This window comes from Pelophylax lessonae (genome assembly GCF_965119305.1).
Source record: "Pelophylax lessonae genome assembly, chromosome: 7".
NCBI lineage: Eukaryota > Metazoa > Chordata > Amphibia > Anura > Ranidae > Pelophylax > Pelophylax lessonae.
Window position 1 is genome coordinate 202,062,045 of NC_138774.1, and position 17,156 is coordinate 202,079,200.

At 42.8% G+C, this 17,156-nt stretch overlaps 1 protein-coding gene across 1 annotated transcript in view; it reads right to left on the reverse strand.

Moving 5' to 3' along the window:
• Positions 1–16,775, reverse strand: part of LOC309559833 (extracellular calcium-sensing receptor-like) — a gene marked incomplete at both ends in the record, with an annotated part of 31,341 nt that extends 14,566 nt beyond the window's left edge. The window contains 4 exons of the mRNA XM_082263266.1: positions 2,016–2,161; positions 3,263–3,465; positions 7,302–7,517; positions 16,750–16,775. Coding sequence (XP_082119392.1) covers positions 2,016–2,161; positions 3,263–3,465; positions 7,302–7,517; positions 16,750–16,775 — 591 coding nt within the window. The remainder of the gene's footprint in view (positions 1–2,015; positions 2,162–3,262; positions 3,466–7,301; positions 7,518–16,749) is intronic.
• Positions 16,776–17,156: the final 381 nt, after the last annotated feature.

The following is a 17,156-nucleotide window of genomic DNA, read 5'->3' on the forward strand; positions in this document are numbered from 1 at the left end:
CTAAGTGACAATGTCCAAATTGGGCCCAATTAGCCATTTTCCCTCCCCGATGTCATGTAACTCGTTAGTGTAACAAGGTCTCATGTGTGAATGGGGAGCAGGCGCAGGGCTGCTAATATAAATCACGGGGCCCTGTACAGACTACCTGGCGGGCCCCCCCAAGAAAATATTAAAGCTATAGCTTGCTAAAAATACAATAAAATGATTATTAGCGGACACAAATACAAAATACCTCACAGAATTCCGTCTAAATCTGAAAGATAAAACTAGGTTAATAAATAAAAATTAAATGAAAAAAACATACAGGCTGGGCAGGGAGGAAAACATAGTTACAGAGGGAGGGAGGGGGAATAGTGAGGGACAACTGTCTCTTTCTCAGCAGATAAAAGCTGGCAGCAGGGAGAGTGGGAAAGACCATCTTTCAGCTGCTGGAGGAAGAGTTCTGCAATTGTCGTCCATCACTAATCCCCCTCCCTGTGTGGGCCCCCCTGTCTGCTTGGGCTCCCTGCAAGAGGACCTGTGGTCCCCCCCTATCAGCGGCTCTGAGCAGGTGTGTTAAATTTGGTGTTATCGCTCTCACTCTCTCATACTGGTCACTGTAAGTTCAACATGGCACCTCATGGCAAAGAACTCTCTGAGGATCTGAAAAAAAGAATTGCTGCTCTACATAAAGATTGTCTAGGCTATAAGAAGATTGTCAAGGCCCTGAAACTGAGCTGCAGCACGGTGGCCAAGACCATACAGCGGTTTAACAGGACAGGTTCCACTCACTTTGTCTTTGGGAAATAGACGTATGAGTGCTGTCAGCATTGCTGCAGAGGTTGAAGGGGTCAGCCTGTCAATGCTCAGACCATATGCCGCATACTGCATCAAAGTGGTCTGCATGGTTATCGTCCCAGAAGGAAGCCTCTTCTAAAGATTATGCACAAGAAAGCCAGCAAACAGTTTGCTAAAGACAAGCAGACTAAGGACATGGATTACTGGAACCATGTCCTGTTGTCTGAGGAAACCAAGATAAACTTATTTGGTTCACATGATGTCAAGCACATGTGGCAGCAACCAGGTGAGGAGTACAAAGACAAGTGTGTCTTGCCTACAGTCAAGCATGGTGGTGGGAGTGTCATGGTCTGGGGCTGCATGAGTGCTTCGGGCACTGGGGAGCTACAGTTCAGTAAGGGAACCATGAATGCCAATATGTACTGTGACATACTGAAGCATAGTATGATCCCCTTCCTTCGGAGACTGGGCTGCAGTGCAGTATTCCAACATGATAATGACCCCAAACACACCTCCAAGATGACCACTGCCTTGCTAAAGTAGCTGAGGGTAAAGGTGACGGACTGGCCAAGCATGTCTCCAGACCTAAACCCTATTAAGCATCTGTGCGGCATCCTCAAACAGAAGGTGGAGGAGTGCAAGGTCTCTAACATCCATCAGCTCCGTGCTGTCGTCATGGAGGAGTGAAAGAGGACTCCAGTGGTGACCTGTGAAGCTCTGGCGAACTCCATGCTCAAGAGGGTTAAGGCGGTGCTGGAAAATAATGGTGGCCACAAAATTTATTGACACTTTGAGTGCAATTTGGACATTTTCACTTAGGGGTGTACTCACTTTTGTTGTCAGCGGATTAGACAATAATGGCTGTGTGTTGAGTTATTTTCAGGGGACAGCAAATTTACACTGTTATACAAGCTGTACACTTACTACTTTATATTGTAGCAAAGTGTAATTTCTTCAGTGTTGTCACATGAAAAGATATAATAAAATATTTACAAAAATGTGAGGGGTGTACTCACTTTTGTGAGATACTGTAGCTTTAGGGATCTATACCAGGCAGTTCCGTATAAAATATAAGAGTAGGGGGAGAAACTTCATTTTGATCAAGTTCATTTTTCCAATTAGTTCTTCCAGGCATTAATGCATTGTTTGAAAAGTATAATAAAAGGGGAGATATTAAGCCTAATAAAGCCTGTAACAGAATCAGTTATATATAAGCCCAAATATTTAACCTGCGTTACCCACTGTAGTGGCAAAGTGTCAGGAGATGGCAACCTGTCTGTTCCATGAAGAGGGAGAATCTTATGGCAGTTGACTCTTAGCCCAGAAAGTGGACCTATTTGGTTCAAAATATTAAGGGTCACTGTCAAGAAGGCATCTGAGTCCTCTAGAAATAAAACCAAATCATATTCAAGCCATTTTTAATTTCAGTGCTTTTAAATTGATTTCCCCATTTCCAGCTGGGGATGGGGTATTTTTTTTCATGCTGTATGTGCACATGATGGTCCTGCAAATCTTACTTTCCTAATAAATGATGCGTCAGCTAATTTTTATTTTTAAAAGCTATTTATTTTCAAGCAATGATTACAGTTCAACTTCGCTGATTTCAACATTAAGATTCCTCTGATGGTACTGATGAAGGCAGATCCTGTGATATAATGCAAAAGGACATTATTACATTTAACAGTCAAGGAAGCCATGATGGTCTCTGCCAACGTGAAACTCAGTGAGCAGATGTATGTTAAAAGAAAGCTGGTTAATGAAATTTGGACAGCCCTGGGTCTACTTGAAAAATGTTGCCGGACATTCTTGGATCCCTAACTATTACAAAGCATTGTCTATGTGTGAATTTCCATTGGTAATTGAGTTACCTAATGTTTCTGTCTGTTGGCTAATGTGGCTAACTCTTGGAGGTTCTTATGATGGGATTAGCCTAGTATCAACTTTACCTCTTTATTCAACCATTGTGTGATGTTTTGGGTAATATTTGGTTTTATTGTTCATGTGGTGACTGACCTACTTTTGAAGTGTAAAAACCTGTATCTCTGGTCAATAAACAGTCATTCCTCTGGTTTTTACCTCTTGTTTGCGTACAGTGCTTGGAGTAAAATGGCTGGTATTAGCTCTCAGTCTGCTGGAACGGTTTGGAGAGCAGGAGGCACTGTTTGGAGGAAGCACCTAAGCGGGGTGCTAAGCATTTCGTCATAAATGTATACACTGAAAAATGGTAGTAGAGTCTGAAAGGGAATCTATAATCATGTTGTATCAGTTTCACCCATCTGTCTTAGGTAAAACAATCAATTATTTGCAACATTTTATCTCTTGGGTCAGTTTTTATGTTACGTTCGTTACTTCCTTTTGTGTTATCTTTAATGTATTAGACAGAGAAAAAGAAATCTCACCTGTGGTATTCTCCACAATCCAAGCACCCTTGACATGGATACAACAGAGGTAGATAAGGGATCCCCAATAATAGCAGGCACCCTACGTAAGAGGCCACACTTGTAGTTAGGTACAGGATTTCCACCTCCTGTCACAACTTGCAGTGTTGACTTAAGAGAAGTTGCCTCAGAGAAACAGGAATCATACATGTAGAATCCCAGGGTAATATTTGGCATGAAATAATTTTGATTAATCTCCTTTGTTGCAAAAAGCAAAGCAAGAATAGACTTGTACTGGTCTCTCTTGAACCTGCACAAAATTAAATGTGTCAGGGAATGCATTGAGTATAATGGAAAAAAAAATCATTACCACTAACACTGAGATGCAATGTATAGCATGGTTGTCTGGAAACAATGGAGCCCTTGGCTCAGTTCCCGAACGAGACACTATCTGCGTTTGCATGTAATCCTAAACTTGACATCTTGGTTTCCTCATCCAATCAAAATAATCTTTTAATAACTGGCTTTTGTCCAAAAAACTGTCCTTTTTAAGTTGGTAAAGTGCTGTATAATTGTTATATCCTTTCTTCAAACAAGAACCTTTTTTATTGTCCTCATAGTTAGAAGAAAAGAATATAATTCAGTCTGGAGAGGCTTGGTACCTTTTCGCCTTCTCATTGTGGTTTTTGTTGTTTTTAAGGGTACAATAGACTTCAAATAGTTCAGAGACAGATTAAGGCAGAATGGACCTGAAGCAAGGTAGCAGCTGTGCTCCACAATGCCCTCCAATGACATTGGTAAGTATTGGCAGCATCACCCCCACTTTTGCAATGTCTGTACTGGTATGGCTCCTTCCCACCAACTTCCTTTACGAGCATCCTCCCTTGTTTTCTCTTAGTCCCCCAACAAAGAATGATGCGTAATTGTCTAAATGCTCAAATAGGGAATAACTGTAACTTGCAGTTTACTAAACAGGTGCAAAGTAGAACCAATTATGCAAAACAGGGTCAAGATGGCAAAAAGCATGCATACACTGCAGAGTTACATGGACTATTCACATAAATGTCTTTGTGGCTCAGTTAGGGTAATATGTCACTGCAAAGCATAGTTTCTATAAGACTATATAACAACAGAGAGTCTAGATGAGAATTATTAATTCAATCAACTATTTACCGTCCGCCTACTGTCAAATGACGGTGGAGCGGTGCCGCCCTCATCCTAGGACACGGCGCGACCCCAATCTTGGTAAAGAGCCAATGATGTGGCTCTTTACCCATGTGATCGGATGTGTCCAATCACAGCCAGTCACATGTAAATGCAGAAAGTAAATGTCAGTGTGTGTGGCGAGGAGAGCTGATCAGCGAATCCTCCTCATAGGGGAGTCCAGGACAAGTAATCAGGGCACTACATACAGTATAACCCAGGTCTGGTCATCCTGGAAACAGGGATTTGAATTGCCCAAAAAATCCAACAAAAACAAATAAAAAAATATACATTTATTTTCAATACAAAAAGATAAAAATGACAGTCAGTGTAAACACGTCATAGTAAATTCATACGATACATATCATCGTCTGGTTGGTGGATCGACACATTTCGCTCAAAACCGTTGAGCTTTTTCAGGATCCAAACATATGTACAAATAGAAAACCTTGTAATAAAACAGTATACAATAAATGACACTATCAATATGTTAACATCCAACAATATGCATGATAGATCATAGAATAAAAATATTCACATCAGCAATGAGGAAAGCGCAAAAGGGACAGGCGGCTCTGGAAAAAAAAAGGGGGGAGGAGGAAGGGGGAAAAAGGAAAGAAGGAATAATGTGAGGGATCAAATTGGAACAAGCCATGGGGGGGGGGGGGGGGACAAATGGAAGGCAGAGAAGAGAATAAGGAGAAGCCAAAGATGAATAAAACCTTACCCTTAGTGTACCTCCTTGCTCAACCAATTTTAATGAAAAAGTGATAGCATCCAGAGCCGCCTGTTCCTTTCCTCAGTGCTGATGTGAATATACAATGAACTGTATTCTATATCTATCATGCATATTGTTGGATGTTAACATATTGATAGTGTAATTTATTGTATACTGTTTTATTACAAGGTTATCTGTATGTACATATGTTTGGATCCTCAGGAAGCTCAACGGTTTTGAGCAAAATGCATCGATCCACCAACCAGATGATGATATGTATCATATGAATCAAATGTGACATGTTTACACTGACTGTCATTTTTATTTTTTTGCATTATAAATAAATGTATATTTTTTTCTTTTGTTTTTGTTGGATTTTTGGGCACATTCAAATCCCCATTTCCAGGATGGCCAGACCTTGGTTATACTGTACACAATGCCAGAATTGTATTGACAGAGATACACTCTCCACCCAATCTGCACTAATCAGGGCACTGATCATCATTGCCTAATTTACTGTAAAGAAAAAACAGTGCACATCAGTGACACCAATCAATGCCCATCAATGACACCAAACAATGTCCATCAGTGACACCAATCAGTGCCATTCAGTGACCCCAATCAGTGCTCACCAGTGACCTCAATCAGTGCCCATTAGTGATGCTAGTCAGTGCCCATCAGTGCCTGCTCATCTGTGCTGCCCATAAGTGCTGCCCATCGGTGCCCATCAGTGCTGCCCACCAGTGCCACATATCAGTGCTCATAAGTGCCGCATATCAGTGCCATCTATCAGTGCCCATCAGTGTGGCATATTAGTGACTTGTCATCAGTGCCATCTATCAGTGCCCATCAGTGTGGCATATTAGTGCCTTCTCAACAGTGCCACCTCATCAGTGCCCATCAGTGCAGCCTATCAGTTGCCTTCAGTGCCGTCTGATCAGCGCACATCAATGGAGGAGAAAAATGACCTATCTTCAAAATTTACTGAAAGAAACTTAGAAAAACTTTTTTTTTTCAAACTTTTCTGTCTTTTTTCTTTTCTTTTTGTAAAAAATAAAAAACCCTGCGGTGATTAAATACCACCAAAAGAAAGCTCTATTCGTGTGAAAAAATAATAAGAAATTTAATTTGGGTACAGCATTGTATGACCACGCAATTGTCATTCAAATTGTGACAGCGCTGAAAGCTGAAAATTGGCCTGGCCAGGAAGGAGGTGAAAGTGCCCAGAATTGAAGTGGTTAAACCAGGCCTGGGCAAATTGGGGCCCCTGGGCCACATCCGGCCCTTTAGCTGTTTCTGTCCTGCTCATTATGCCTGCACTGTCAGCATGCCTCTATGATGCCATTAAAGTTCATGTGTGTGTGTAAAGGCAGGCATCCCAATACTTTTGGTAATATAGTGTAGTGCGATAAGAAGATTTTGCAGGGGGCTTGGCTATCACCATTGTCACTGCTGGTCCAGAAAACGGTAGCTTGTCAACATTTGGTCACACCTTCTCCTTCCCCCTGCTTTCTGGATCAACAGCACTCTCTCTGTAGTTGAAACGCTCCCACTGTTAATCGGCCGTCTTTTGTCCACTGTTGTTGTGTTGGTTGAAATGTGCTCTAGACTTGCACTGAACTTTTGTTGGCCAAAAAAAAACAACTTCAGAAGGGATGTCATGTGATGGTTTACTTTCCGTGTGTTTTTTCTTCTCTGAGCATGCCCAGTCTTGCTCATCAGATTTTTGTCTGCCGAAATCTGTACTGACTGACGAACAATCGGCCGTTCTGTTGACGGCCAACAAAAATTTTATAGCATGCACACCAGACTTTGTTCGGCCGAAAAGTCGCAGTCGGTTGTTGGAAGCATCATACTAACAAGCCGACAATCGGCCGATCGGACGTTGGCCGAAAATTCACGGCCAACAATCGTTGCGTGTGTACGAGGCTTAAGTTGCAGTGTCTGGGAGTGGGAGCATACAGGAGCCTTTAGATGTTCACACAAAATAAAAAAAATAAAAAAACACAAATGCAAAGAACTCTAAGCCATGTACACCTAGCTACTGAAAAAGTACACACTCTAAATAAAGGAAAAAATAATCTTCAGGCAAAGAAGCTTATTGTACAATATCGGTATTTGCAACAGAATCTCAGCCCATTCCTAATGGCTAGCCTTCGGTAGGCAGTCAGTAATCTGTCCACTCACATATAAAGGAAACAAAGGGCAGTATTATCAGTACTCACGAGTCACATATATAAGGAGGCGGCTCAGCAGTGAAGGTAATGACAGGCTTAACGGAAACTGAATTCACAGGGCCAATCATTCCTATTGAGATGTGACCTTCCTCAGTATAATTTGGCATGGAAGAGGAAGACAAGAGACAACTAGAAGACCGGACCCCCACACGGCACAAAAGAGTAGCCATTGTTACCATCCCAAGCCATAGTCCCATTATAAACCTGTCAGAGACAAACAAGATAAAATTAATTAATATGAAAACAAAATGCTACCTCCATATCTTAATATAGAGAAAAGGTGTTCTGCAGAAGTGAGTGATACCCTCTCATACTTTGTGTCTGTGCTCAGAAGCATAAATCTTTTGTCTTAAAGCCAAACTTACATAAATATTTTTTGGGCAGTTTTAAGTGTGCATAGGAATCATACGAAAAATACTGCTTTTGCACGATAATCTGATCGTTAGTACACAGCTTGTTGAGAGCCAATCACGACAGTTCATTCAATATTATCCAATGGGACAAACACAAAAAAATGTCTCGTACAGTACCAGATTGTACGATTTGCGTTTAATCACCACAGTTTTCGCCCGAAAATGCAATACAAATACATTACAATACATTACATCACTTTTTATTCTGTCATACAAGAATTTTTGTAACTTTAGTAACCTCTTTTTTTTCCAATGTAGCACCCTACAGGTAGGTGCTAGGTAAATGTATAGTGGGCCTTGTCTGCCTAACAGCAGGGCCATGATTTCTGTTAGTTAGGGTGTCATGGGTTCCAGATGTGTTTGCTGTTGGGGAAGTCTCCCCACTGGCTCCTGTGAGAGGCTTCTCATAGGGTAGTGGAGGAAGCCCAATCAGGGGACACATTCAAGCTTGTAACTACCCCAGGAGGCAGATTATGCTGCAAAGGATTCTGGGAGTGGATATTAGTTTAGTTCTGGATCTTCTGGACTTAAAGTCGAGGATTCAGCACTTCTATCAAGTTACAGTGTGTTCTGAGAGTCAGTGAGCGTTGGCTAGCGTCGGCTGGCGTCAAGGCAGCGTTAACGGACATTTTTCCTGGATAAAGTCCCAAGTGTATTTAGTTGAGCCTAAGGAGTATCCCACTCATTCCCTTCTCCCGTCCCCTAATCTACAATAAAACCACAAAACAAAGATGTCGGAGTTGTCAATGTCTCAGTTCTCACACCCAGGGCCTCAGCTCACATGGGCTGGAGAGGTAACCGGTAACAATGGCCACATCAGGCCACAGGCCTGGAAACCTTGCTACATCAATATAAGATTAGCATGCATAATTATGAAGTGGTCAGGGGCAGGTTTTAATAGCTGAGGGATATATATAACTGTACATGTATTTGCATATATAATTACAAATTGTACACAGAAACAGGGATTTTAAAATATTATCACTATTGATACATGGATACTGTACACTTTACATTAGGCAGATTTCCTATAAATAAATATATTAAAAATATTACAATGACTAGTTATCCTTCAACATAGGTGTGCACAGCCTATTGAATTAGGGTGTGGACCCCAAAGCTCAAACACATATGCATGTGTGTGCATGTGTATACAGGTGCATCCCATAAAATTAGAATATCATAAAAAAGTTTATTTATTTCAAAGGGGGTGGAGTTAAGGGCATAGCCAGGGGGGCGGCAAAATTAGGTTTCGTCTAGGATGTCAAAAATCCTTGCACCGGCCCTGTGCACAGCGGAGCGGCGTTATGTCAGGGAGAGTACGAGGCACGCATCTGCACACCAAGCACCAGCCCGCCCCAGCCTGTCCGATAGCGCGCGTGGGAGTGGCGTGACTGGCGGGCGACCGACCGGATGTACGTGTCAGACTCAGCACAGCAGTCACACTGTCCACACTGGGTGTCTGGCTTGTCGGGACTCGGGGACCGGGACGGAGCGCCGGGACGGTCGGGACCAGATGGTGAGGCGGCCGCGGTGGAGGCAAGGCCAAGAAGAGGAGTGGAGGAGTCTCAGACTGAGGAGTGAGGAGCTGAGCCAGGCCAGCAGCCAGCAAGGCAGCAGCAGCAGGAGCAGCTGCAGGCCGGCATCGGCTTAGAGGTGGCACTGGCAGCCTCAGCCTGCCTGGGAGGTGAGTCACTGGAGCAGTGACACTGAGTCCACTCACTGCCCAGCCATCTGTAATAATGCATCATACCACCATCACACGCACACCCAACAATTGTCAATGTGGATGTGGACAGTGCTTGACATGCCAAGCTGACAGAATTTTACAGCTGAACAATGCTGTAAAATTCTGTCAGCATACTCAGCATGTCAGCCCACATTGTCATTTTCAGGGGTATGAGGGTGGTATGAGATGCAAATGTGCAATGGACTCACATTGAGTCCACTGCACATTTGCATCTCATACCACCCTCACCCCTGAAAATGACAATGTGGGCTGACATGCTGACCGAATTTATTGAACTGCTCCACTAGTGCGAGTGCCACCTCTAAAACCGATGTCCCCGGGCCTGCTCCTTGTGTGCTGGCTCGCTTCGCCTTACAGGTGACTCCGCTAATGCTGTCCGCATGCTCTGGGCCTTCAAATATATAGACATGAAATATTCGTGACTGATGCCCATTGTCAGGAATATTTCATGTTTACGTCTTTATTTGGCCAATTTTTCACAAATTTTTTATGCTATTTAAGGCCCAGAGCGTGGGTCACCGGTAAGGCGAGGCAGCAGCACGCAGCAGAGGAGCCAGACACAGCCAGCACACAAGGAGCAGGCCCGGGGACATCGGTTTTAGAGGTGGCAGGTAAGTGGAGCAGTGAGTCCACTGCACATTTCCTTTCTCGTACCACCCTCACACCCCTGAAAATGACAATGTGGACTGACCCACTGACAGAACTTTACAGTTGAACATGGCAAACATGTATAATACATGTCTGTAAGTTTGCTCTGTCCAGCTGTAAAATTCTGTCAGCGTGTCAGTCCACATTGTCATTTAATGTTTATGCTTTTATTATCCATTGTCAGGAATGCTTATCTCCGGGGAATTCACAGGGGCTGGGATAGTGTTGGTGGGGAGTGGGGCAGTAATTGGTGGGATGGGAGTCTGTCAGTAAGGGGGGGGGCAGTAGTTAGTGGGATGCGGGGCAATAGTTGGTGGGGTGGGGGGTCTGTCAGTGAGGGGTAGGGCAGTAGTTGGTGGGGTGGAGGGTCTGTCAGTGAGGGGTGGAGCAGTAGTTGGTGGGGGTCTGTCAGTGAGTGATGGGTCAGTAGTTGGTGGGGGTCTGTCAGTGAGTGATGGGTCAGTAGTTGGTGGGGGTCTGTCAGTGAGGGGTGGGGCAGTAGTTGGTGGGGGTCTGTCAGTGAGGGGTGGGGCAGTAGTTGGTGGGGGTCTGTCAGTGAGGGGTGGGGCAGTAGTTGGTGGGGGTCTGTCAGTGAGTGATGGGTCAGTAGTTGGTGGGGGTCTGTCAGTGAGTGATGGGTCAGTAGTTGGTGGGGGTCTGTCAGTGAGGGGTGGGGCAGTAGTTGGTGGGGGTCTGTCAGTGAGTGATGGGTCAGTAGTTGGTGGGGGTCTGTCAGTGAGGGGTGGAGCAGTAGTTGGTGGGGGTCTGTCAGTGAGGGGTGGGGCAGTAGTTGGTGGGGGTCTGTCAGTGAGTGATGGGTCAGTAGTTGGTGGGGGTCTGTCAGTGAGGGGTGGGGCAGTAGTTGGTGGGGGTCTGTCAGTGAGTGATGGGTCAGTAGTTGGTGGGGGTCTGTCAGTGAGTGATGGGTTAGTAGTTGGTGGGGGTCTGTCAGTGAGGGGTGGGGCAGTAGTTGGTGGGGGTCTGTCAGTGAGTGATGGGTCAGTAGTTGGTGGGGGTCTGTCAGTGAGGGGTGGAGCAGTAGTTGGTGGGGGTCTGTCAATGAGGGGTGGGGCAGTAGTTGGTGGGGGTCTGTCAGTGAGTGATGGGTCAGTAGTTGGTGGGGGGTCTCTCAGTGAGAGGTGGGGCAGTAGTTGGTGGGGGTCTGTCAGTGAGGGGTGGGGCAGTAGTTTGTGGGGGTCTGTCAGTGAGGGGTGGGGCAGTAGTTGGTGGGGGTCTGTCAGTGAGTGATGGGTCAGTAGTTGGTGGGGGTCTGTCAGTGAGGGGTGGGGCAGTAGTTGGTGGGGGTCTGTCAGTGAGTGATGGGTCAGTAGTTGGTGGGGGTCTGTCAGTGAGGGGTGGGGCAGTAGTTGGTGGGGGTCTGTCAGTGAGGGGTGGGGCAGTAGTTGGTGGGGTGGGGGGTCTGTCAGTGAGGGGTAGGGCAGTAGTTGGTGGGGTGGGGGGTCTGTCAGTTAGGGGTGGAGCAGTAGTTGGTGGGTGTCTGTCAGTGAGTGATGGGTCAGTAGTTGGTGGGGGTCTGTCAGTGAGTGATGGGTCAGTAGTTGGTGGGGGTCTGTCAGTGAGGGGTGGGGCAGTAGTTGGTGGGGGTCTGTCAGTGAGTGATGGGTCAGTAGTTGGTGGGGGTCTGTCAGTGAGGGGTGGGGCAGTAGTTGGTGGGGGTCTGTCAGTGAGGGGTGGAGCAGTAGTTGGTGGGGGTCTGTCAGTGAGGGGTGGGGCAGTAGTTGGTGGGGGTCTGTCAGTGAGTGATGGGTCAGTAGTTGGTGGGGGTCTGTCAGTGAGGGGTGGGGCAGTAGTTGGTGGGGTCTGTCAGTGAGGGGTGGGGCAGTAGTTGGTGGGGGTCTGTCAGTGAGTGATGGGTCAGTAGTTGGTGGGGGTCTGTCAGTGAGGGGTGGGGCAGTAGTTGGTGGGGGTCTGTCAGTGTGATGGGTCAGTAGTTGGTGGGGGTCTGTCAGTGAGGGGTGGGGCAGTAGTTGGTGGGGGTCTGTCAGTGAGTGATGGGTCAGTAGTTGGTGGGGGTCTGTCAGTGAGGGGTGGGGCAGTAGTTGGTGGCACCAAGTATTTCCCATGAAACGTTGACGCTCATGTGTATTGTATTTTCAACAAATAAAACAAAGTGAATTTGTAACAAGGCCTCTGGAGTGCATTCTATTATAGATAGAGTGTGTATGTATATATATATTGCGTTTTTATAGTTGGCCCCCCCACTTTTGTCCCTGTCCCCCCATGTGCCCCCCCTAAATATGAAATCTGGAGACGCCACTGGCTGAAGGCCGCTATCAAAGCAGCCTGGGCTTCCATAACACCTCAGCAGTGCCAAAGGCTGATCACCTCCACGCCCCATTAATGCAGTAACTCATGCAAAAGGAGCCCCAACCAAGTATTGAGTGCACACTCTACTGTACATGGACATACTATTCAGTAAGCCAACATTTCTATATTAAAAATCCTTTTTTTTTTATTGGTCTTATGTAATATTCACATTTTATGAGATACTGAGCTTTAGGTTTTCACTAGCTGTAAGCCATAATTATCAAAATTAAAAGAAAGAAATGCTTGAAATATATCACTTTGTGTGTAATGCATCTATATAAAATATATGTGTTTCATTTTTTTTTAATTTAATTACTGAAATAAATTTACTTTTTTATTTTTTATTTTATGAGAGGTATCTGTATATAACTGTGCATGTATTTGCATATATAATTACAAATTGTACACAGAAACAGGGTTTTTCAAATATTATCACTCATGGATACATAGATACACTTTACATTAAGCAGATTTCCTTTAAATTAATATATTAAATATAATACAATGACTAGTTTTCTTTCAATGTGTTCTATCTTTCAGGTTACAGCGGCAAAATTATTTTTATGCCTTTGTTGATCTTGAAGAAAAAAGGTATCAATGTCTTCCCCTTACATTGTCAGATAAATTAATAGGTTGAAAAAAATATGCAATGGTGTACTTCAGAATCCAATTTCAACTGTCTTGTCACATGGGGAAATAACATTTTCAACTAAATCCTATGGGTCAGCATGACAGCCAGACCAGGAGGTCGGGAATGTCAACCTTGATATTTATTTCATGACAGGTTTCCATTTAGTGTTAGGGTTATTGTGAAAGTTAAACGTTGGGGGCTAAGATTTAAGTTAGGAGTTTAAGTGTTCGGTGCCAAGGAAGTATAGGAGCTTAGACATTAGTTGAAAGGTTGAGTGCTCAGGAACAGAGGGGGCTAGAGACACCGAGTGATTTTCTATAGCTGTAAAAAAATTATCTTCCTTATCAACATGCCAAGGTGCTCTGTTAATAAAAAGGACTTCCCAGATTTCCCTTCCCCATGCTCATAAGATTGGCTCATTACTTTCCCAGGAATCTGCCCAGAGCTTGAGCTATAATTTAAAGAATCCCCAGCAGCATCCATAGATTTACTGCACTCATCTTTGGCAATTTTTTTGCATAGGGTGCTGCAGGGTTAGATGGATGAACGGACTGGAGAGCCATGAAAGCAATGGTTTTTATTAACAGTACAGTCAATGTGCAATATTCCAATGGCACATGTTCTTTGAAAAGGCTGTAGAGTAAAGAATTGCTGAAGCAGATACCAGCTCGAAACTGGTGACACCATTGATCAAAGTACATATCTCCAGCACATTGTGGATCATTAAAATTAACTTTCAAACTTTTAAAATTTGTTTTTTATTTTTTAAAGATCATATCACATCAGTAAGGTGCAACGTTTCTGGGCCACGCAGCACCCCTTTGTCAGGCATGTGATCTTTTCAAACAAATGTTTTCATTTTGATGATCCCCCTGTGTGTTGTATACTTCATGTTAAAATAGCTCAAGGTCTAATTATGTAATTACGGCATGCACTGCCAGCAAGTACACTAGTCTGTGCCTTTAACTACTGAAAAAACGCAAGACGATCTTGCAAAGAGGTGTGCTACAATTGTGTATCTTCCACTCACTAGCAATTTGTCAACTTAGTCAATATAAAACTATACACCAAACCTGGATATGTATGTACATTGGGTATGTACAATTTACTGCTCCTTATTTATACATTATTGCTCTGGTAAATACTGTATGTGGTTCAGAATTACCTTTACTAAAGTTTACCCCCCCCCCCCCTTATTTTTTGGCTGCATTATTTATCACCAGCTTTAGTTTTTAGTTGTGTGTGCTCTACTCTAGACAGCTCCACAGTTGCAGTTGGACTCCTAACTAATGATTTGTATAGCTCTGGATAGCGTGGGATAGAGTGCTGTTTCAAGAACTGGTAAGATCGCTCCCAATTCCTGTCCTGAAAAAAACACAGTTAGAGTACTTGTAAAATAATCCACAAAAAAAAAAAAAAAAATTCTGTAAGCTTTAGCATGTTAAAGTAGTTTCAAATTAAATTTTCAATATTTTAAATTCTACAGCTTCCATTAAAATGATACCTGCTGATCCTGCCATGAAGGTCCCTGTTCAGGCAAATCCTATTGGCAAACCCCCTGCTGCTTTTTGCCCACTGTGCTCTAAAAACAAGTATTTTATTAACACAAAAAATACATTTTGAATACTATGTAGGGCTTTCACAAACAAAATGTCCTTCAGTTAGGGTTTTAGGTAGGTACCCTAAGTAGATCTCCCCAATAGGGGCATTGCAACAAAAGCTTGGTGTAGGTTCCAACACTTTCCCTTTATAGCTAAAGCTTAAAAAAAAAATTCTAAGTAAAGAATCCCCATTGTTCCAGTGTTGCTTTCTTGAGAAATATGGGATGCTGACCTTGCTGACCCCTTTATGGCTGTTCCTGCCTTAAACAAGTACACTCTCAGTGTAGTCATAATCTGGATCTGCATATGCGTTCCAAGTGAGAGTTTTTAGAAAGTGCTGAAGCAACTGGATCAACATGACAGACAAACAACCATGACATGTAGAAGGAATAATGACAGCCTAAATATATACCCCTCTGCACAGGTTTCCTGTAAAGTATACACAAAAAAGTCATCACTAAACCTAGATATGTACATTGGGTATGTACAATTTAATGATTATTATTTATACACTATTGCACTGGTAAATACTGTATGTGGCTCAGAATTGCCTTTACTAAAGTTTAACCCCCCCCCCCCAATCTTTGGCTGCATTATTTATCACCAGCTTTAAGCTGGATACGCACTATACAACTTTTGTGGTTAGATTTCCTTCAGATTTACCTTTTCTATGTAGTGCAAGGGCCTGCCAGATTGCATACAAAGTTTAGGTTTGACCTCATATTATATGGTTTTGGTAAGTCTAAAGGAAAAAGTCTTCAGAAAATCTTATAGTGTGTATGGCCTATTAGTCTTTAGTTGTGTGTGCTCTACTCTAGACATCTCCACAGTTGCAGTTGAACTCCTAACTAATAATTTGTATAGCTCAGGATAGAGTGGGATAGAGAGCTGTTTCGAGAACTGGTGAGATTGCCCTTACTTCCTGTCCTGGTAAAATACCCAAAATGAAAGTACTTGTAAACTCAAAAAAAAAAAAAAAAAACCCATATAAGCTTGAGCATGTTAAAGTAGTTTCATATTTAATCTTTAATATTTTAAATTCTACAGCTTCCATTAAAATTATACTTGCTGATCCTGCCATGAAGGACCTTGTTCAGGCAAATCCTAGTTGCAACCCCTTGTTCCTTTCTGCCTACTGTGCTCTAAAAATAAGTAGTTTATTAACACACAAAAAAGGTTTTAGAAAAAAAAAAAAAGGGTTTAGAACTACCTTCAGTAGATCTCACCAATAGGGACATTGCAACAAAAGCTGGTGTAGGTTCTAACGCATTCCAAATATAGCTAAAGCTAAAAAAAAAAAAACTTTGGCTTGAATTCTAAGTTAAACAATCCCCATTGTTGCTTTCTTGAGGAATATGGGTGGCTGACCATGCTGGCCCCCTTCTGAAAATTCTAGTTTTCTGGCTGTTTCTGGCTTAAATAAGTAAACTCTCAGTGTAGTCATAATCTGGATCTGCATATGAGTTTCAAGTGAGAGTTTTTAGAAAGTGCCGAAGCCACTGGATCAGTATGACAGACAAACTAGGACTTGTAGGAGGAATAATGACAGCCTACATTTATACCTATCTTCATAGGTTTTCTGTAAAGTATTCACACCGGAGAACATATGGTTGTAGAGGTTTCTGTATAGGTCAATGGCCAAGCTTAGCCATAATATGCTTTTAGTTCTTACAGGAATGTTAAAAGTCGATGATCTGGCAAAGGCACAGGCTTGTATTTTTCGTTTGTTAAAAAAAAAGAATAATTTAGGAGTGAAACTTACTTGCAGACTGGACACAGCTTATTAAAAGAGACATTAAAAAGGAAAGCAAAACAGGTTGTAAAAATTTTTGATAATAAATGCCATTTGCTATTATCTATAATACATTTGCTGGACATTAGAAACGAAATGAAAAAACAATGAACACAAAGTACTTGCCTTGTGGAACACTTGCCCACAAAAAGCACAATCCCCCCCAGTATAGTAAGTGTGAGCTATCCAGGGTCCTGTTTAGAGTGATATTTATATTTTGGATGGTCACCTAGGACATTTATGGCTCTGCTCCATTGAGATTTTCTGCAATACCTCTTAGGATGCTTCAACACCTCCATTATCAACTGCTATGTTTTTCAAACATGCATTTAAAAGTAATCATTATAATTATTGACCTATAATTATTTCATACAGAGTTATTATTCCCAGAGCCCCTGGCTACAAGGTATAATTGTAATTATTGTAAATACACAAGGGCCGGATGGCACGCATGCAATAACGAGAGGTACTAAAATCCTCATCCCAGTGGTTGACATCAGGTGCAGAACAAAATACTGATATTACTAATATGTTCCATAGAAAACTTATAAACAGCAAAAGAGCAATTCATCACTTTATCAAGTCACTATTGCATATTATCTTGATGAAGAACAGTTAATGGATCATTAAACATTAAACAAAGTTATTTTCCTTTAAAAAGGTAGTATCATCACAGGTAT